At 31.8% G+C, this 22159-nt stretch overlaps 2 protein-coding genes and 1 pseudogene across 2 annotated transcripts; 2 read left to right on the top strand and 1 right to left on the bottom strand.

The window, feature by feature from the left end:
* The first annotated feature begins 227 nt into the window (after nt 1–227).
* Nucleotides 228–2880, top strand: LOC112639328 (annotated as a pseudogene).
* Nucleotides 2881–9251: 6371 nt separating this feature from the next.
* On the top strand, nt 9252–9868 carry LOC112639329. Its single transcript, XM_025412816.1, has 2 exons — nt 9252–9428; nt 9504–9868. The coding sequence occupies exons 1-2, from the start codon at nt 9354–9356 to the stop codon at nt 9855–9857; spliced, it is 429 nt and encodes a 142-aa protein (XP_025268601.1). The 5' UTR covers nt 9252–9353; the 3' UTR covers nt 9858–9868.
* A 1036-nt stretch (nt 9869–10904) lies between these two features.
* On the bottom strand, nt 10905–11416 carry LOC112639327 (putative nuclease HARBI1). Its single transcript, XM_025412815.1, has 2 exons — nt 11319–11416; nt 10905–11232 (listed from the first exon to the last, which is right to left on the bottom strand). Exons 1-2 carry the CDS (start codon nt 11414–11416, stop codon nt 10905–10907), a joined length of 426 nt encoding a protein of 141 aa, XP_025268600.1.
* Between the last annotated feature and the right edge of the window lie 10743 nt (nt 11417–22159).

Below are 22159 nucleotides of genomic sequence, written 5' to 3'. Positions count from 1 at the left end.
TAAGATTGATATGCAAAATTGACACATATAGTGATATCTTTTTATCAATATAATTAATAAATAACGTTAACAAAAATTTAGTTAAACGACATTCTAAGACAGACATATGTATTTGTTTGTAATCTATGAATATTAGAATATTTCCTCGAATATATTAAATTTTTTAATTTATACTCATTCTCAACTCGATGATTGTAATTTCAAATCTTGAAATCTTTAGATTTACGATGGAAGATTCATCTGGTCAAAGCATTAATCTAGCGCTGTCATTTGTCGAGGCCGAGAGGCTTTAAGAGGCGGTCGATCTTGAAGATACTTTGGTAAAACAAAACGCTACTAGATGCGCGGCAGAATGCTTCACGATAGGAAGTGGTAATCTGAAGGAAGTTCTTTACGATAATGTCAAGGGAAATGTGAGTTCATGTTCATCAATTTATTACTTTAAACTATCAAATGTCTTTTGCATTTTAGTGCGTAATTTTGCGTATCTTTTATGCGTTTCGACACGTTAATTATCTCTTTGCAGTGCATCTATTCCATTAACAGGCGATATCTTAATGTGATTTTATTGGATGGTATGACTATTTTTGTTACTACTCTATTAGATATGGTTTACTAAGGTTACTATGGTTACTCTATAGATATGGTTACTACTACTATATGGTTTACTAAACTATAGATATGGACGATTTATCAAATGATTTTTAATATATAAACGATACCAGCGGTAATTTTACATCAGAAAATAAATTAAAAATAAAACAATGCGGAAAAATTGTATATAAAACTTTTCGTATTGGTAAAAACAGTTGAGAAAATTAGATAACACACAACTTTTAATTCTTCTGTAGTGAAACTCTAATTAACCATTACTTCAGGTTCTTTTAACTAACGGTTCATTGCCTGCCGATTGAAAAGAACTTATAAATGAAGATCGAAACTAATTTCATTGCAGAAACAGAAATACTAAAAGAAATGTATTGTGAATACTTTTTTAGCACACATAGATAAAATATTTCTTTTTTTTTTTCTCTTAATCGATATTTTTTACCCTAATTTATTTAAAAAAGAAATATCACATTTCTTAATTATTCTCAATCATCTTATAAATTAAAGCTGATGATTGGGATACGAAAATAAAAAACTATTTCTTTTTTAATCAAATCAAGTTACAAGATCTACATGTGCATGATATCTGATGACATCGTATATGTGAAGCCGCAAAAATTTTGCGCATATCACCTTACTTGTGACACCGCTTTCTATAATGTAGACTTGAGTCGCGTGAACATAATATCGAGTAAAACCAGTTCGATGCAAAAATTAATTCAAGTAAACAATTTGAATCTCATTCTATCGATTTTTTACATTTTATGGGATAGCCGCGGAGAAATATCCAAAGGTGCAAATCAATTTCAATAAAAAACTCGTGGATGCCAATTTGGATAAGGGAAAAATGAAATTTTTAAAGTGAGTAAGCATCGTGATCGAACAAGCGAGCGTATTCCACTTAGCTATATCTCTTGTTTTTAGTGTGAAAACGGGAACGATAGAAGATGCAGAAGCTGATTTGATAATTGGCGCGGATGGTGCGTACTCGAAAGTACGAAAAATTATGACTAAAAGACCACTCTTTAATTACATACAAACATATATTGAGCACGGTTTACGTTGAACTTTCCGTGCCGGCTGGAAAAAATAACGAGGTAAGTATCGCGATAATTCCAATTGAATCGCATTTGTTTGACCTACGGACAATTTCTTGATAGTTGCGATGAGCGGTAACAATCTTCATATTTGGCCGCGTGGTGAATTCATGATGACTTCGTTACGAAAAGATCGCACGTTTACTGGCAATTTATTCGCTCCATTTCATGTGCTGGAAAAACTGAAACATCCGTGGCGTTATTAAAAATTCTACAATAAGCATTTTCCTGATCTTTTGCGGCTAATCGGCGAGAAGATTGGTGCAACAGTTCTTTGAAAGAGAACCGCAAACGTTAATATCGATTAAGGTTAATTTCCATTTTATTAGTATACTTTATTTCATAACCGTTCAATTTATTTGGATAAGCATGATGTCGCATTTTGCAGTGTAAACCTATCACGTTGGGAAAACGGCTCTTATAAATTGGCGACGCAGCACATGCGATGGTTCCGTTTTATGCTCAAGGAATGAATGCTGTAAGTGATTTTATCGAATTGATAAAATAATTTTGTGAATTATTTTTTATCGCACTTGGAGAAAAACGTTTAACGTAGTTATGCAATATTAATATACATATGTGTGGAACAAAGTATATAGTAACAGAATATTCTTTTACAAAATATTTATTTATTCTATCAGGGATTTGAGGATGTTTTATTGCTCGATGAATTAATGGAATGCTATAATTCGGACTTTGCCAAAATTCTACCGAAATTTTCGGAATTACGATGCGACGATGGCCATGCAATATGTGATCTTGCAATGTATAATTATCTGGAGGTTTATTTCGTGACAATATTTACCATATTGGATATCTCTATTGAATTGAAAGAAATTAAGCATGTTTTTATGTCTTTCAGATGAAGAGATTTAGTAATGAGAAAATCTTTCCTTCTACGAAAATTCGTGGACAAAATTTTGTATACGTTCATTCCCAATTCCTGGATACCGCTTTATTTCAGCGTGCATTTTACTCGTATGAGTTTTCGCGAATGCATAGCCCATAAGGAATGGCAGGACAAGGTACGAGAATAAGATAAAAACATAATAAAAACGATTCAAAAATGATTTTTTATTACAGGTATTAAGAATGAATCTTTGGTGTTTTGGAATTTTTATTGTAGCCGGTTTAGCTATTTTTCTAGCGCAAAGTACTATCTGAATGCGATCACTTGTCAATTTATACGTTATAATCTAATGATAATAAAAATATAATTATTAAAATTAATAATTACCTAAAAATCGTTTTTAATAAAACAATTTTTTTTATTATTCGTATACATGACTGTTTTTGCAATTTGCAATGACACGTTTAATTGTTCGATTTGTCCACACAATAATTGCAATCTTCTATTATATTTACTTATTAATTTACTAAATTTGGCTTTTGTATATTTTTATTTAGAAAAAGAAATTTTACTTTATTTTAATTAATTCGTTTGTTTAGAAAATATCATAAAACTACATATAGATGTATGATAATATAAAACTCGTGTGATTATATTAAATCAATATATTCAAATTGAGTCAAATAAATAAATAAATATATATATATATTATATATATATATATATTATATATATATATATATGTATATATATATATATATATATATAACATAATAATACATATTAAATACATATCTAATTCTTTCATTTTTCGAAATATTTTAAACTTCTTAAGAAAATGATAATTAGTTGGAGAAACTTACAAATAAAATAACAAATTTATAATTTAGATGATATCATCCTATTGAGCACATATCACAAGTCGATTTCGAGAGTAGTTGTTCTCGCATTTATATAATTGTATTTTTGCGTTTCGAAAAACTCAATTAAATGTTCCATAAATTTTTTGTAATATTCATCAATTTACTCCACTGTGAGTTTTTCTATTTTCGACAGCTCGAGAAGATTGCCATCTGCAAAATGAAGAAAGGAAACATAACAATTTATAGAGAATAAAAGAAGATAATATTAAAAAAATTTAATATACACATATCATAACGTATATATTAAATTATGAAATGTAGTGAGAACTTTACCGACTACTACAGGTAATCGATTTGGAATAAGACCAAACAAATACTGAAAGAATCCTCTACCCGAAAAAAATAACCGGCGCCAATCCTACGACATTGCGAATATAGTTCTGAATACATTTTAAAGTTGATCCTTCTATACTGTACACTTGATTGTATAAATCCATTTCGTCAAAGGAGAAAACGAGAACTATGTGAACGGCATGCTGAATTATGAAATATTAGATTTGAATCGTGTTCACCATCACGTGTGCACTATCATGTAGTTTTATACATCAAACTTTTTTCCTTCCTCTTTCCTCCTCTCTTATTTTTCTTAATATATGATTTATTCTATTGCAATTTATTACAAATAATAAATATGATTAATGCAAAAATATTGTATATCTAAAAATTAAAAAAAAGTAATTAGTTGCTTATCCATATTTTAAAGCAAGTTTCACAAAGGCTCTTTCTCTTTTCACGATAATACAGTAAATTCTTGATAACGATTCCTTAGATTCAGAAGCATGATGAGCTCTTCCGGTATGAAGGCTCTTTGGCGGTGCCGATGATAAATACTCGAGATACTTTTCACATTAGCAGCGCAATAACATATTTAGGAACCATTGTTTCTTGTTTGTGTATATGAATGTGTTTTATCAATTAATGATCAACATCTAAAATAATTTCGTTTTTTTTTCTTTTTTTTTTGAAATGATTTTTTCTCATAATTTTTTCTTTGCAATACAAGATTATTTTTATAACGACTAGTACACAACATTGCGCGCGCTCCTCGCGCGCCATTTATTTCCTTCTACTTTATCATATAATTAAAAAAATGTATATATAATTATATATATTTATATATACAAATAATTTATATATATATAATTCTAATGTTACATTATTTATAATATATATACATATGATTATAATTACATCTTGATATGCAAGTAAATTCATATAAGATATATTTTTGTTTAAACAACATTTATTTCAATTTATATTGTTTTAAGAAAGCAACTTTACTACCTTATAACTTCAAAATCGTTCGAAAATTCGGGCATATATTTATTAACATTTCCCACTTGTTTTCATGTCCTAAAGCCAAAAATGTTAATAAACATATGTGTCCGAATTCTCGAATGGTTTTGTAGTTTCAAAGTAATAAAGTTGCTTTTTAATTTTTAATCATCTTTGGTAAAGTTTTAAACAAAATAAATAACATTAAACAACATTTATTTCAATTTATATTGTCCTAAGAAAAAAATTTTATTACATTATAACTCTAAACCATTCAAAATTGGACATATGTTTATTAACATTTTCGATTGGTTTTTATATCCTAAAGTTGCTGTATCAATTTTGGCACTGCGTTCAGAGACACCCTGTAGTTCTATTAACTCTCTATAACATATATAATTTTTAAATAAAAAATACACTTAAAAAAATTAAATTTGTTTTCCACATCTTATTCTTCTCTCTCTCTCTCTCTCTCTCTCTCTCTCTCTCTCTCTCTGCCCTCTTTTTTTCTTATTTTATTACCTTTTCATTCTCTTCAAACATTTCATTATTTTTCTCTCAATCTCTCTATACCATTCACATTCTGTCATTTATATCCTCTCTTTCTCTTTCTCTGTCTGTCTATCTCTCTTTTTCTCTCTATCTGTCTGTCTCTTTCTCTCTCAATGTGATTCTAATACATACATACATTTATATACAATTATATACACACATACATATATACAAATATAAACATAGAGATGTATAGTACACGTTAATGATTCGTTCCGTTTTTTCCTAGCGTAGGTTTGTAATATAAAAGTAAAAACATTTATAATATCCTTTTTTTTCTTCATTTTCTCTCTATTTCTCTCTTCTGTTTCTTTTCTTTTTATTTAGGCTTCTTTTACTTTAAATAAAAAGTAATATTTATTCTTTACTAATGTATAAGAATTCTATGGATTAGCAAAAGATAGATATTCTAAACCTTTGCTCGAGAAACGGAACGAATTATTAACGCGTACTGTACATATACTCGTACGTATCTAAATATAAATACGTATATTTCTCTTTATTTCTCTTTCTTCTTTTTCTCTTCTGTCTTTTTTCTCTTTCTCTTTCTTAATCTGCCTTTATCAATCTTTCTTTTTCAATCTTCTTCTTTCAGGAATTTTTTTCCTTCTTTTTCTCTTTCTATCTCTTTTTTTTCCTTTTTCTTTTTTTAGACTTCTTTAAATAAATATCTTCTATAAATAAAAAGTAAAAACATTTACAATATCTTTTCTTTTCCTTCTTTTTCTTTCTCTTTCTCTATTCTTTTTCTTTTGTTTTTATTTAGGCTTCTTTAACTCTAAATAAAAAGTATACATATAATATTTAATAACAATATTTAATATTCAACTTCTTCAACTATAAATAAAAAGCAATAACATTAAAAATGCATTTTCAATATATTTTATATTTAATTCTTTTTCTTTCTTTTTTCAATCTCTTAATTTCTCCTTCTCTCTTTTTTTTATTATCTTATTTTCTATCTCTCTCTCTCTCTCTCTCTCTCTCTCTCTTTCTTTCTCTGTCTTTCTCTGTCTTTCAATGAATTTTATACATATATTTATAAAAAATTATACACACACACCCATATATATAAACATATATATATAAACATAGACATATATAGTACGCGTCAATGATTCGTTCCGTTTCCCTAACGAGGATTGGTAATATCTATCCTTTATTAATGTATAAGAATCCTATGGATTAACAAAGAATAGATTATCAATCTTTGCTAGAGAAACGGAACAAATTATTAACGCGTACTACACATATACATATCTAAACATATAAATACGCACATTTTTCTATTTGTTTCTTTTTCTTCTTTTTCTCTTCTGTGTCTTTTCTCTTTCTTAACCTACTTCTTTCATGAATCTTTTTTCCTTTTTTCTCTTTCTTTTTCTCTGTATTTTAATATTCGTTTCTTTAACTCTGAAGAAAAAATAAAAACATTAATAATATTTATTATATATTTAATATTTTCAATATTTTTCTTTTTTTTCTAATTTCTCAATCTCTCTCTACCTTTTTCTCATTTATTATTTTATTTTCTATTATCTCTCTTCTCTTTCTTAAAATTCTCTCTCTTTCTTTTTTATGCCTTACTGTTTCTATTTCTATTTTATTCTCTCTCTCCCTATCTCTTTTTCTTTACATACATACGTACGTATATACTTGATATACTTGATATATATTTGATATACAGGGTGTCCGTCGATTTTCGACCTTAATGAAATAAATAAGTAGATTGGCTCGAATTAAGAAGAAATGACCTGTATTGTTTTGGGATTGTCGCAATAATTAACGAAATATTAAATAAAAAAGATCGGCCAATCTGCGTGAGTAAAAGCGCGCGGCAACGAGAGTCGTCCCATCGTAATCTGATACTACGAGCGCGGCGAAGCGGTGGGCGGGTCGCTCTCCGAGACGTGATGGTGGTTTGCGATATATCGCAATACCGCGCCGAAAAATGACCCGTCCCCCCTTTTCGTGGCGAGAAAATGATGCCCTATCATTTCCACACCACCTTGCAGTAGATAGCATGGTGCGCTTTTTTTATAGTGGTTTCCCCCATAGGCCTATTCCACTCTCAATTTAAAAAATTATTCAAAATGCCATTTACTATACGCTGAATATATCGTAAATGTAAAAAATTAATGGACAGTACCTTTACAAAAATTGATTCGTGGTTGAAAATCCCTCGATAAAATGTATTGCACACTGTGATGTGCACTATTGTTGATAATGTGATACGATGATAAAATTCTTCAAGAATCCTTTCTTCATCTCGCACACGAAGACGCACTGCTGGAGCGGTTATCCCGATATTATGCACGACACTCAGTTTCACATAATTATTGCACAACACGTAAAATTGTACGGCCACTTGGTTTTCGTGCACGCCCGAGAAATGATTCCATGTAAATTGCAGCCGCACGATAAGTATTTTCTCCCGCTAGCCCGTATGCCACAATCATGTCCGTATATTCCTGCGGAGTATACTTCATTTTCACTAGTAGTTAACTGCGCGAACATAAGATTTTTACTAAGCGTCTTAGCTCTCGCACGCTGTTACCAGAAGGCGCGTTTTCGTTTCGCTACCATGAGCAACCAGAGGCAAACAAGACCGTTTTCGTTTCTGGTTGTGACGTCATCGATGCAATCACGTGAGCCGTGGTAGCTGCTACCGCGCTGCCATGCTCTCGAGAGGCGCGTTTTCGTTGCTGCTACCTCGCTACAAGCGGTTGGTTCGTGTTTGATAATATGACGTCACAAATAGTAATCGAGAATAAAAACGTTTCGAGCAGGCAATGCACAAACGCGTTAGCGGTTTGCTTCATGTGTCATGATCATGATGGATCCAAATGTGAGGTTATCTGTGTTATTTTGTATAATGGAAGTGATTGATGACGATTTATCACACATTGTGAATATTTATCAATTACAACCTACAAACAGGGTTGTCCTTTTCTTTTTGAAGGATAGAATATCTCATTTCAAAATAGGAATAATTGCTAATGAAGAGTGGGTGACCCGTTACATTCATTCTCTTTTCGCACTTCGCGCCAAACAACCTACCACAACCGCACTATCATCCTCGAGACCATGGCAGCGCGGTAGCAGCTACCACGGCTCACGTGATTGCATCGATGACGTCACAACCAGAAACGAAAACGGTCTTGTTTGCCTCTGGTCGCTCGTGATAGCGAAACGAAAACGCGCCTGAGGTTGATAGTGCGGTTGTGGTAGGTTGTTTGGCGCGAAAAGACAATGCTTGTTGTCGAAAAACAAAAATGAATAACGTAACCGTACTCACCTTGAACGAACACCTCCTCCTAGTGCGTGCTGATGGTGGCGTGCATTCTGTTGATGGCCAAATGTTCTTCCATCATGTTTCAAGTAAGTATACCTGCATTATGAATTCTATAAGGGTTATGTTAATCAATTAAATTTATCTTTCGAAACATATCTACGTTTTTGTGTCATTTTAATCAATGTTTCGAAATGGAATTTTGTATAGCTGAGAGCTAATTCTATTAATATAATAGGTCCAATTTTGTTTTAATTAGACGTTTTAATCTTTTTCTGAATGAAATACTGGTACTTCTTGAATCTATTTAATGCATCTTTGTGACCTGTTTCTATTTTTTTTTCTCAGGTGGATCATTTATCTCTCTTCCTGTAGATGATCATGTAATTAAAAAATTTAAATCTGCTAATTCCTGTGAGTTTTTTACGATGACGGAGGACTCCAATGTCATAGAGAATTTCTCTAGCGGAAGCTCTGAAACACGTGTCATCTCACCTCTGTCGAGTGAAACCAGAAGCAACGAAGAGATTTGGGTCAAAAATAATAAACCATCACCACTGGATATCACAGCCACACATGACCTGATTGAAATTGTTGGACGTAAGGACATTCAAATGATACTGAATGATAAGAAAACTGTGAAGAAAAAGATTTGGGAGAAAATTGGTGCAGAACTCAAAGAAAAATACAATTTTGGAATAAGGGATGAAGGATCTGTTTGCTCACAGAAGTGGCGCAACCTTGAAAGTGCTGTGATGAACTTTTTACAAAATGCTGGTGCTGGTAATTCTGGTAATGGAAAAGTGAAAAAACCAGCATTTTATGATGAGGTATTTGACATCATTAAAGGGAAACACAAAGCAAAACCAAAACGTTTGCTTGACTCATGGCCTCTTTCTGAACAGGCGTCACCTACACCCACTACCTCCAAAGAGCAACCAGCCACGACTTCGAATGCTACAAATTCTGCAAGACAATCAGCTACCAATGCAATGGTTTGTGAATCTGAAAATGCATTATCAGATGAAGACGACCTCAATGAAAGTCCATTCAATCATGTGAAATCATCCACCAAACCAAAGAAACCTAGAGTTGACAACAGCTGCATCCTAAATTTTCTGAAAAATGAAGCTGAGGAACGTCGCAAGCAAAATGAAAGTTTGATGAAACTGATGCAAGATTCCAATGATACTAAAAAGGTTTTCCTTAGTATAATTACCAAGATGATGAGCTCAACCACAAGCTCAAATAAAATTTAAGCTAATTAAAATTGTGATTTACAAGTAGGCAGCTAACACAGGTACTCTTTCCTTATAATTTTCATATGTCATTGATTAACACAAGCATTAAATATGTGATTTCTTCTATATGTGATCAATAATTGTTATATTTTTGTTTTAGGTTATCTTTCCATGAGAATATCCCAAGTAAAAAAAAATATTTATATAGGTTTTTATTTATAATTTTTTATTTATAAGTAAATAAAAAATATTTATTTTATTAATGAAATATTAATAAAATAAATATTTAATACACGTTAAATAAATATTTATATTACATTAAACATTAAAATAAACGTTTTAATGAATAAAAAGTAATTTAACTAATTATTTTAACGTTTTTAAGATATCTTTGAAAATGAGTTTAAAACATTTTTTATAAATTTTTTTACTTGGGATGTCTCTTTTTATAATTTATGTTAGTACAGAGGATTACTTAGCACTAGTGTTATTATTCCATTTAAACATGACTACCTCACCTTTCATGTACTTATGCTGAAATGCCAAAGTATTATATTATTTTACTTTAAGTTAAATTATTATATCTACTACTATATCTATTACTATTTTATTTATACTTATTTACTTTAAGTTAAGGGATATTACAGAAAAGTTCCAGTATGATATTATGTACTTACTTGTCATTGCCAAAGTGCCTTAATCATTTCACAGTGTGAGAAACTGCAGAAAGTCTAGATTTATATAATATATCGTTTAGTTTTATTTACGTTAATATTCGTTAATTATTTCGGCAAAGTGCCGAATTTGCTATATCTGAATACCTTTTTATTTTGAGTTTCTATCTTTGTTATCAAATATGTATAAGACAATGTTATTTTTTTTTCATATTTTCTATATATATTATTTAGTGTAGTTCTGTCGAAATAACATTTGATTTTACAAATATGTACTTTGAGATATAAATGAGAAATAAATGTCAAAGACAATATTTGTTGAATTGTTTTATTTCAGATACTTAGTTCTTTTCATTTATTTATCAATAAAAGAAATCTTTCTAAAAGAGAATCAGAACAGGCATACAATTCTGTTGCGTTTTTCTGCGCCTTGTATTTTGCTGGCTTCGTCTGCATAATTCTTGAGAACATGTTGCTTAGCCATGTGTCTTTTATCTCCAATCATTTTCTGAATCACTTCATCGTTGTGTAGATAACAAAAATTGTGCAAAACGCAGATGGCCAGTACAATGTCACTAACTTTGGCAATCTCTGTGTTAACTTTCATTAAGTGCTTCCATCTGCCCTTCATAAGACTAAACGTGTGCTCTATTACAATACGGGTTGAACTGTGATGATAGTTGTACGTTTTCTGTCTTGGAGTAAGGTTTCCAAAATCCCTGTTCAAAGAAAGGCAGCATTAAGATGCTGTTCACATGACGGAACATAACATCATATATTTAAATGCAAAAAAATTGCAACTTACTTGAAAGGTGCCATGCACCATATTCTGTTAGGGTAGGCCTTATCACCTATCAAATGATAATTCTCATTAAAGAACATGGATTCTACTCCATCTCGCATTATCGTCCGGTAGACGCTGGAGTATTTTAGAACCCGAGCATCATTACAAGAACCAGGTGTTCCAATAGATACATTTGTAAATATTTTTGTTGCAGTACAAATTTCTACAAAATAAAAAGTTAATCTTATCATGAGAGAGTTATGATATTAACGGTAAAAATATACTGTTTTGCTTAATCATAAAATCCCACCTAATAGAATAGTTGCACGTGCGATCTATGTAACTAGATTGCTGGTTTGTTGGAGGACTTCAATGTGGCAACCATCGATGGCTCCTATGACACCTGACAAAAGACAATAAGATAAGGTGCAATTTCATTGACGCGATAAAGTAACGTCAACCATTGGTTGAACAAAGAAGCAAGTAGTTGCTTCTTTGTTCAACCAATGGTTGACGTTACTTTTTAGCGTCAATGAAATTGTACCTATATGACAAAGTTCCTGCATGAGAGGCATTGTCTTAAAAAAAAGTTTAAAAGTGACAGCCAAGCTATACAGAATGCTCACCAGGAAATCCCGCACGTGCCTCAAATTGCCTGCTCAGCACTACACACTCGCTCTCTTTAGGCCAAACAATAAATGTATTGCTAAGATCACATAATATCTGAATAATAGTTCTAGCCTCCTTGAAAACTGTGCTTTGAGCCACAGCAAATCGATCGCCTATATCAGACAAAGGTACATGCTTCCCCAGATAACACAATGTCATCAAGACAGCTTTCTCAACTGTCATTACAGGTGCATCACCTCTTTGGCACTTAACAGGGTAGTAAGGTCGGACTGTGTCGACAAGGGCCGAATATGTGCTTTTCATCATCCTGTACAAGCAAGAGACAAATTTGGACAGGGAATCCACTTAACAATCTACTTAAGAAGTCAATGAATGTCAAAAAAAATAACATTGACAACATGATAAATAAGAAATGTAGCAACTAAGTTACTTTATGCTTCCTTACCTAAATTGTTTATGAAAATCTTGATCAATGTAACGGGTCACCCACTCTTCATTAGAAAATATTCCTATTTTGAAATGAGTTCTTCTATTTTTCAAAAGGGAAAGGACAACCCTGCTTGTAGGTTGCAATTGATAAATATTCACAATGTTTGATGAATCATCATCAATTACTTCCATTATACAATACAATAATACAGATAACCTCAGATTTGGATCCATTTTGATTATGATACGTGAAGCAACAAACTGCTAATGTGCTAACGCGTTTACGCATTGCCTGCTCGAAACGTTTTTATTCTCGGTTACTGTTTGTGACGTCATATCATCAAACACGAGCCAACCGCTTGTAGCGAGGTAGCAGCAACGAAAACGCGCCTCAGATTGCGTACGCCAGCAGCACGCAACTACAGCTGACATCTTAGCGGACATGTGAGTGTAAGCGTACGTGTGAGTTCGACGCCTGCGCACTATAATTACACTCACATGGCCGCTCAGCTATAGTTGCGTGCTGCTGGCGTACGCAGTCTGGAAACAACGTGCGAGAGCTAAGACGCTTAGTAAAAATCTTATGATCGCGCAGTTAATTACTAGTGAAAATGAAGTATACTCCGCAGGAATATACGGACATGATTGTGGCATACGGGCTAGCGGGAGAAAATACTTATCGTGCGGCCGCAATTTACATGGAATCATTTCTCGGGCGTGCACGAAAACCAAGTGGACGTACAATTTTACGTGTTGTGCAATAATTATGTGAAACTGAGTGTCGTGCATAATATCGGGATAACCGCTCCAGCAGTGCGTCTTCGTGTGCGAGATGAAGAAAGGATTCTTGAAGAATTTTATCATCGTATCACATTATCAATGTGCGCAATACATTTTATCGAGGGATTTTCAACCACGAATCAATTTTTGTAAAGGTACTGTCCATTAATTTTTTACATTTACGATATATTCAGCAAATAGTAAATTTTGAATAATTTTTAAATTGAGAGTGGAATAGGCCTACGAGGGAAACCACTATAAAAAAAGCGCACCATGCTATCTACCGCAAGGGGGTGTGGAAATGATAGGGCATCATTTTCTCGCCACGAAAAGGGGGGACGGATCATTTTTCGGCGCGGTATTGCGATATATCGCAAACCGTCACGTCTCGGAGAGCGACCCGCCCACCGCTTCGCCGCGCTCGTAGTATCAGATTACGGTGGGACGACTCTCGTTGCCGCGCGCTTTTACTCATGCAGATTGGCCGATCTTTTTTATTTAATATTTCGTTAATTATTGCGACAATCCTAAAACAATACAGGTCATTCCTTCTTAATTCGAGCCAATCTACTTATTTATTTCATTAAGGTCGAAAATCGATGGACACCCTGTATACAGGGTCTACCAAAAGTGTGGAAACCCCTAAATATCTCGGAAAATATACGTTTTACAGAAAAGTGTTTCCAACAAAAGTTGTAGGGTTTAAGAAGATCTATATACTGATTCTATCAGTTTGACCTTGGATGGCGTCGTCAAGGTCAGGTCAAGGTCACATTGACTTTTTTAAATGACACCCCCTACATTTGATTGCATATTCTTATAGCTTAATTCAAGAGCTTTCCAAAACACTATAATAATGTTCATTTTTATTAAGTACTTTGCGAGTTATGAGGGTTGAATGATAGAGTAGCGCCGGTATTAACATTATCCAAGGTGTACTACATGGAGGTTACTCGCTCGGATTTGCATCTGTTGTGTGTGTGATCCAGCTAACTAAGGCAAGATCGGTCGTGGATCCAGTCAGCAAAAGCAAAGACCCAACCAAATTACAATCGAGCATTTAAAGACCTGGAAAGCAATCGACATAGTAAACAGTAAATAAATTTGTGGATGCTCATTTATCATAATAATTGTTCGAAATGTGTGCGTGTGCGTGCGTGCGGTGCGTGTATACAGAGATCAGGTTAGGTTGCACCAAACGATTGCAAATGTGTTTCAATGTGTTAAAGTAAATGCTGAAAGTGGCTGCCATTTACTTCCTGACAATATGCTAATCTTTGGTAGAATGTAGAAATGACTTTACGATTCGTTTCAAAAGGTATCAAAGCCATTTCATCCCTTATTCGCTGTATCAATTCGTGAATGGTTTTAGGTTTTGTTCTGTAAACCTTACTCTTCAGATATCCCCATAGATAATAATCAAGAGGAGTTAGATCTGGTGACCGAGGTGGCCAATCCTCTCCTCCCTCATTTCCGTTCCTTCTTCCTATCCACCGTAGCGGAAAAGTCTCATTTAAAATACGACGTGGTCCTGCACCAAAATGAGCAGGAGCTCCATCATGCTGAAACCATATTTCTTGGAAATTATTTGGAAAAGTATTCTGTATGGCTGGAATTATTTGATCAACAAGTAATCTCTCATACCTTTGAGCGTTCAAATATTCTTCAAAAAAAACGGCCCTATTAAATAGCCATCTATTATTCCGCACCATACATTTATTTTTTGTGGATGTTGTGTGTGAGTTTCCCGCACCCAATTCGGATTCTCATCTGACCAGAAACGAAAATTTTGATTATTAACTTCTCCCGTTAAGGTAAAAGTTGCCTCGTCTGTGAAAACAATTTGATAAGGGAAGATGGGCCGGACATCTATTAGTGCCATCATTCTTTCACAGAAATGTATACGACGCTCCTCATCTCCGTTTTGCAATTCTTGAACGTATTGCAATTTATATGGATGGAACTTGTTCTTCTTTAAAATTCTCCAAACCGACATGGGAGCAATATCGTGAGTTTGAGCGACTCTCTGAACACTAGAATTGGGATCTTCAATAAATGTCTGCAGAACATCAAGTTGTTTTTCTTCGTTGGTTGCAGACAATGGTCTTCCTGACTTAGAGCGATTTCTTACGCTACCAGTTTGTCTAAAACGTTCTATTGTTTTTAACACAGTGGACTTATTAATTCGACGGTTCGGATACGTGTCATTAAATAATCGAACGACATCAGAGAACGATCTTTCGTTATCACCCCATCCACGCATCATGAGGATAGTGATTCTTTCACGTTCCGAGAAGTCGCCAGCCATTTTTAAAACGTTTAATTTTAATTAATCGTACGTTGTATTTGGACGATAACAATTAATTTCTGCTTGCTCAAAGCTGAAGTTAGAAGGTGCTCGTTCTTTGATAGCTTTATACATTCTTAGTTGAATTTTAAATGCGAGTTAGACTGCATGTAGTGCGCCACATAGCGGTAAATGAAGGAACTAACGAGATGTTTCATACACGTTTTATGGAGCAATTTTTTGGCAATTTGACTTCAGCGAAATATGAGGATATGTTGAGGAATCGATCTTGCCTTAGTTAGCTGGATCACACACACAACAGATGCAAATCCGAGCGAGTAACCTCCATGTAGTACACCTTGGATAATGTTAATACCGGCGCTACTCTATCATTCAATCCTCATAACTCGCAAAGTACTTAATAAAAATGAACATTATTATAATGTTTTGGAAAGCTCTTGAATTAAGCTATAAGAATATGCAATCAAATGTAGGGGGTGTCATTTAAAAAAGTCAATGTGACCTTGACCTGACCTTGACGACGCCATCCAAGGTCAAACTGATAGAATCAGTATATAGATCTTCCTAAACCCTACAACTTTGTTGGAAACACTTTTCTGTAAAACGTATATTTTCCGAGATATTTAGGGGTTTCCACACTTTTGGTAGACCCTGTATATATATATATATATATATATATATACATATATATATATATAATTTCGTTTACCTTGTTAATGATTTTTAACTCTTTAAATAAAAAACAAAATTGTTAATAATTAATTTTCAATCTTTTCTTATTATTTTATTCTTTCTCTCTCTCTCTTTCATCCTTATCATACATACAAAAAATATTTTCTTAAACATACATACATACATACCTATACATATAAAAATATTCCTCTCCTCTCCTCTCTCTCTCTCTCTTTCTCTGTCTATAATATAATATAATAATTAAATTTATGCAATATATATACCTCTTTAATAACCTTTTAACTTTCTTTGACAAACCGTAACACGAACTGTCAAAATTTGTAATAACCGCAACACAAATTGGTAGCTACTCGCAACACGAATTGAGCGTAATGAAAGAACCAATCAGCATCGCGAAAAAGAGGCAACAATCACTTCGAGCCTTTGGACTATCGATATAACATGCCTTTTTTAGAAAGGGACTAGATCGTCGCGCGCGCTTCGCGCGCGCCAATGCGGTTTTCTTATTTTATTATTTTACGGCATATAATTTATATATTATTGCAAAACTGAAACTTATCTATTTTAACATATTATTATATTTTATTGTATTGTTATATACAGGGTGTACCACCTGGAAGTGGCCACCCCTTTTATCTTTTAAACTAAAAGAGATAGACCATAACAAATATATATGAAATTAAATGGCTTTAACTGAACTTTATTGTGAGCATAGTGGTTGAGTACAAAATTTATCTGTATTAAAGAACGGAGAGATGTATAATTTTTTATAATAATGTAGATATTTTGATATAATAAAAATTGTAGCGCTGTTTGAAACAAATATAACGATATATGATTTAATGTAAATATTTTACATATTATACGAGATTTTCCGGCTTGAAATATCGCAGGCGACGTCCACCATTTCATTTTCGGCCCTGTGATATAGCTAACTTCTGACTGAGTATCATGATGAAATGACAACATGACATATGTCAACCTCTAATGCACGAGTCAGAAGTTGACTATATCGCAGGGCCGAAAATGAAATGGTGGCCCGCGATATTTCAAGTCCTTTTTAGTTTAAAAGATAAAAGAGGGTGACTACTTTTAGGTGGTACACCCTGTATATCAAGAACAAGCAAATATTCTTATTAATATTATGATTCACATCTGTTTCATCATAAATGATAATTTTATTCTTCTATTATCATTATTTGTTATTATCTTAAATATAATTTTTATAATTACAATTGTAAATTTGAGAACTAAAGTATTTTTATGTATTATTTATGTCATGAGCATAGATAAATATTCTTATCAATATTATGATTTACACCTTACTATTATTTTACATGTTAAATTCTTTAGCTAAAATTTAATATTTTTTTAATAAAAAATTAATTTTTTTACATTCTTATTTTAATCGTAACATGCATATATATATATATATATATATATATATATATATATATGCATGTTACGATATATATATATATATATATGCACATATAAAGTTTATATCACTACATTATTACTAAATTTCTATTAATTTTACAAATATTATGATATGATGCTATAAATATTTAATTAAATAATTTTTTAATATAATTTTAAATTATTTTATGTTCAATTTTAAAGTACTTTGGTTATTTTCTTTCAGACATATTTTTATGTTAAATATTGAATTGTCATTTATTGTTTTAATAATATTTCTTGTCATTATGTATACAAAATAAATTATTTTCTATTATTTTACTCGACAAATTATTTTGTTATAGATAATGCATCCTCAGGGTTTATGCTTAAAGGAATATGGAATAATCCATTTCCAAAAAGCATTTTTCATCACAGGATGCACTATTAAATAAATGAATATATAAAAAATGTTGTATTATAAAATATTGATACAAATTATATCTGTTTGTATTTATTATAAATATGTATATAATATAAAATTTATTATTTGAAATTTATTTAAAATAATTATAATTACACTGTAGAATCTATACGTCCAACATTCTTACTGAAACATTTCTGTATATACATAATTTTTAACCAATCTACTTTGTCTTTCTTGTCCTAAATAAATTTGTAATGATTCCCAAGATCTAACTCGTGAAAATGCAACATTAAAGTTGTCCATGACTGAACACATCTTTTCTTAAATCGATTGCAATTTTATCAAATGTTTGTCCTTGTGATTTATTTATTGTCATAGCAAAAGCAATTTTAATTGGAAATTGTCTTCTTTTAAATACAAATGGGTAAACATCTTCACAATATAAGTTATACGATTTAAAAAGATTATTTCTCCTCTTTTATCACCAGTCAGAATTTCACACTTTAATAAATTATTTCCTAATTCTAAATTAATAATCTTGTTCCATTACACAAACCTTCACTGATATTCAGATTTCTAATCAGCATGATAATCGTATATTTCTTAATCGGAGTTCATAAGGTGGAAAATTTGTTGGATTTAAAGTATTTAAATATTCTGTTAAAATAGCTTCATTAATATCATTATTATTATCAGTAGTTTCAGTAGTATCTATACTTGTGTATACTCTTTCTGTTGATTCATCAAGTAAATTCACAACTTGTTTATTAGTTCATCCACATCAACATTTCTTGCAGAAAGTATAGCACGTTTTGCTGCAAGTCTATACTGATTGTGTTTGATTATTTCTTCATATGTATCTTTTATTATATTTACATTTAAATTTGCTGTACATCTTAGTGGAATTTCAACATTATTAAACTGATCGTTTAGAGTACCATTACCCAAATCTAATAAAAATTGAGCAAATTCCTGTTCATGTGGTAAAATACGCATATTTTCCGTTAATGAAAAAATTTCAAAATGTTGCCATAATGAACTGAATTTAATGATAAATTTACAATTTCAGAACGTGTAGCTCTTTGTTTTTACTGGCAATAATTGTCTGAAATCTCCACCAAGAATAACAATTTTTCCTCCAAATGGTATATCATTATGCATTAAATCCTGTAAGAGATGATTCATTACTTCAAGGCATATCGTGGTGCCATTGGTGCTTCATCCCAAATAAAAACATCTATTTTTTTTAAATAATCAGCTTCTTTAGATTGAAGTTTTATATTCGATGTTGATTCATCAAGAAGAGGCACAGGCAAACCTAAAGTTTTATGAGCTGTTCTTCCATTTGGAAAGTAATGTTGCAGCGATACCAGTGAAAGCCATTGCATTAACACTTGCCTTGAGATTTGAGTAAATAGTATAATGTTGTGTAAACAAAAGTTTTACCTGAACCTCCTGGACCGTCAATGTATAAGCATTTTTTTTCTGTTGATTGTCAGTTTTCTCCAAAAGAGTTAAAACATAATCAACAACATTTTTTTGATCATAATTTAACTGACTGTACTGTTGCTGACCGCATAAAGCTTCTTTTTGCAATTGTTCCGCATCTTCTTCTTCATATTTATATTTAGTTGTTCCATTTCTGGAAATTGCAAAAGTTCCCAACCTTCTTTGCGAAGTAATTGATCGATTTGAGCATAAGCTTTTTTTATTCCAGTGGCTCGTCCAAATCGTCGTATGTAATCTTCGGACATTGCAATTTGAAATTCATTCAATAATTCTTTTGGATGCCAATGGTTGGCAATGCATTAGTATTCGAACAAAAAGTGACCTAAGCTGTCTTGGCATCATCCATATAGAAGCTTCGCTTATTGCACGTTTCCATTTCATCATCATCTTCAATTAAACCCAAAGCCAACATGCAGAAGTAAATGTTTGATGCAATTACACCATTGACTGTTTTTAAATTGTTATAACTTGTTGCTCCTTTAACATTCAATAAAAGGATACGTAAATGGAATAACTCGATTTCAGTTGACTAACTGAGTACATGCGTCCGATGCAATTAAATTTACACTGACGTTTTTCCCAACGACTAATTTGTTTTCTATCAAGAATTACTTTTTTGAATACGTAATATAAAGGTATATCTGTATACATATATTGGCGTGCATCAATATCTCGTTTATTTAATTCAAAATAGTCCATTAACATGTTATAGTTCTAAAACAGATTGTAAGTCTTGTTCATTTAAATGGTTAGAGATAATTACATTTTGTTCATTTGGTAAATGTACAGGTAAACAAATAATAGCATGACTTTTCTCTTGCAATGTTTTATTTACAATGCGCCAATAAGCTTCAACTGGTCTACATAACGTGCTTCGATAAAATCCTTGATTTCGTCATGTACGATTTTTATATTATTCACATCTTCTTCTATGATTACAGATGCTGCATCGTGACCTTTTATAAATATATTTATATAAGTACTTCACCGACTTATACTTGAAACAATTTCAACATTATGTGACAATTAAAAATCGTTAATAATATTGGACAATAAGGAACAAACAAATCGATTATCTATTACAAATTCTTCAGATTTCTCATACGAAATGTTAGTATCTCTTCGACGCTATTGTGGATAACCATTTTCATCCATAGTTGTTTCCTATGAAAGGATTTTGGAAAATGCTTGAACATTTTTCCTTTACCACAACACAATCACCACATGGTCCATTTGAATCATATTTTTCATGGACAATTTCATGCAAATTTTTATCAATAGCAGGATTCGGAATTTCAGCGGAAATAATACTTATCAACAGTTTCCGAATTAATAATTTTACAATATTGTTTTTAAAGTTATTAACATATGCCACATGTGGCAAACCACGGTTTCTGAAATTCGATTACATAAACAAATGCTTTTACCTCACCAAAAAATTCTTGTCGAATAATCAAATCTATCAAATAATTTTTTTTACATCAAAAACTCTGGCGCAAATATCAGGTCTATCAGCAGGTTTGTTGATTTGGAAGCTTTCTTTAATTTCAAAGCCAATTTGGATTACAGGTCATTGTAATGAAAACATCTGGTTCCATATTTGCGAACAATAGCCATCTCTTGATAATTTTGCATCATATTTCGAGGTGAACCAATAAATGTCGATGGAAGTATCATTACTCGTCCAACACGAGCATTAGCATCAGTCGCTTTTTTTTTCTAAATAATCGATCAGTCCCTGATACTTTTCCATTCTCAACTTTTTTGATTTTCTTTTACACCAATTAATTCTATCTTTTTCTATTTTTACATAGTTGTCAACAAGCCATTGTTGAAAATAATCGTTTACCCTTAAAAAAATATTGATATTGTCACGTATAGCCATTCGATATTGAATGTACATAGATCTAGTTACACCGTTTTCCATTAATTTGTTTAATATTATCCGTGCCAACCTTGCCGTGCCATGTGGATAATACATGGGATAAATCCAAGGTTCAACGTTTGGATTCATTGTACTAATATATTTAAAGTTTTATCACATTTGTTTCTAATTGTAACATAACAATCAGGAATATCTCCATCTGCGGTAGTTTTGAAAAATTGCAGCAACTTCGTTAATTCTATGAACATTATATCTTCCGCGATCAATACCTATTTCTTATTTAAGAATGCCATTGTTAAATTAGGTACATTTAAACCTAAATTTTCTTGATTACGAACTTCTTCGTGCATCATTTCATTATGACTGAGCAAATATATTATTGCTGCGATAATATTATCTAACGTATGCAATAACTCTTCATCGAGATTTGTATTTGCATTTAAACGATATTCTGTAGCTTCGTTAGCGTCAAGTATAAAAAGCTGTCCATAACTTGATTGTTCTTTGTAGCAGGATATAAATGCAGTGTTAATTTGGTAATAAATTTGACCTTGAAAATTTTGAAAACATAAGGTCTCGGTCTTTTTTTGTGCTTCGAAATTAACTAAGTTAAGCCATTAAAACATGCAAGAAATGCACCTAATTGTAACCCTGTAGATTTGTAAAAACTCTTTGGATTTTTGGAATGATTTCAGAAAATAATTGTTGTAATTTATCAGGAAGTGGTGTAGAGGCTCTAAACAATAACTTTTGGCCATTGACTACAACAATCGTTGATGAATTACCTTTATTGTGAACTTTTT

Source organism: Camponotus floridanus, unplaced genomic scaffold (genome assembly GCF_003227725.1).
Source record: "Camponotus floridanus strain SB8 unplaced genomic scaffold, Cflo_v7.5 scaffold578, whole genome shotgun sequence".
Lineage (NCBI taxonomy): Eukaryota > Metazoa > Arthropoda > Insecta > Hymenoptera > Formicidae > Camponotus > Camponotus floridanus.
The sequence above is the reverse complement of the archived record's forward strand: the minus strand, read 5'-3'. Positions and strand labels throughout refer to the sequence as shown.

What these genes read in the sequence shown, in the direction of transcription:
- LOC112639329 (XM_025412816.1), top strand. Translation starts at nt 9,354, where the DNA reads ATGAACTTTTTACAAAATGCTGGTGCTGGTAATTCTGGTAATGGAAAA. An exon ending in AACCAGCATTTTATGATGAG is followed by an intron (nt 9,429 to 9,503) that starts GTATTTGACATC and finishes CTTTCTGAACAG; the next exon opens with GCGTCACCTACACCCACTAC.
- LOC112639327 (XM_025412815.1), bottom strand. Translation starts at nt 11,416, where the DNA reads ATGCGAGATGGAGTAGAATCCATGTTCTTTAATGAGAATTATCATTTG. An exon ending in TGGTGCATGGCACCTTTCAA is followed by an intron (nt 11,233 to 11,318) that starts GTAAGTTGCAAT and finishes TTCTTTGAACAG; the next exon opens with GGATTTTGGAAACCTTACTC.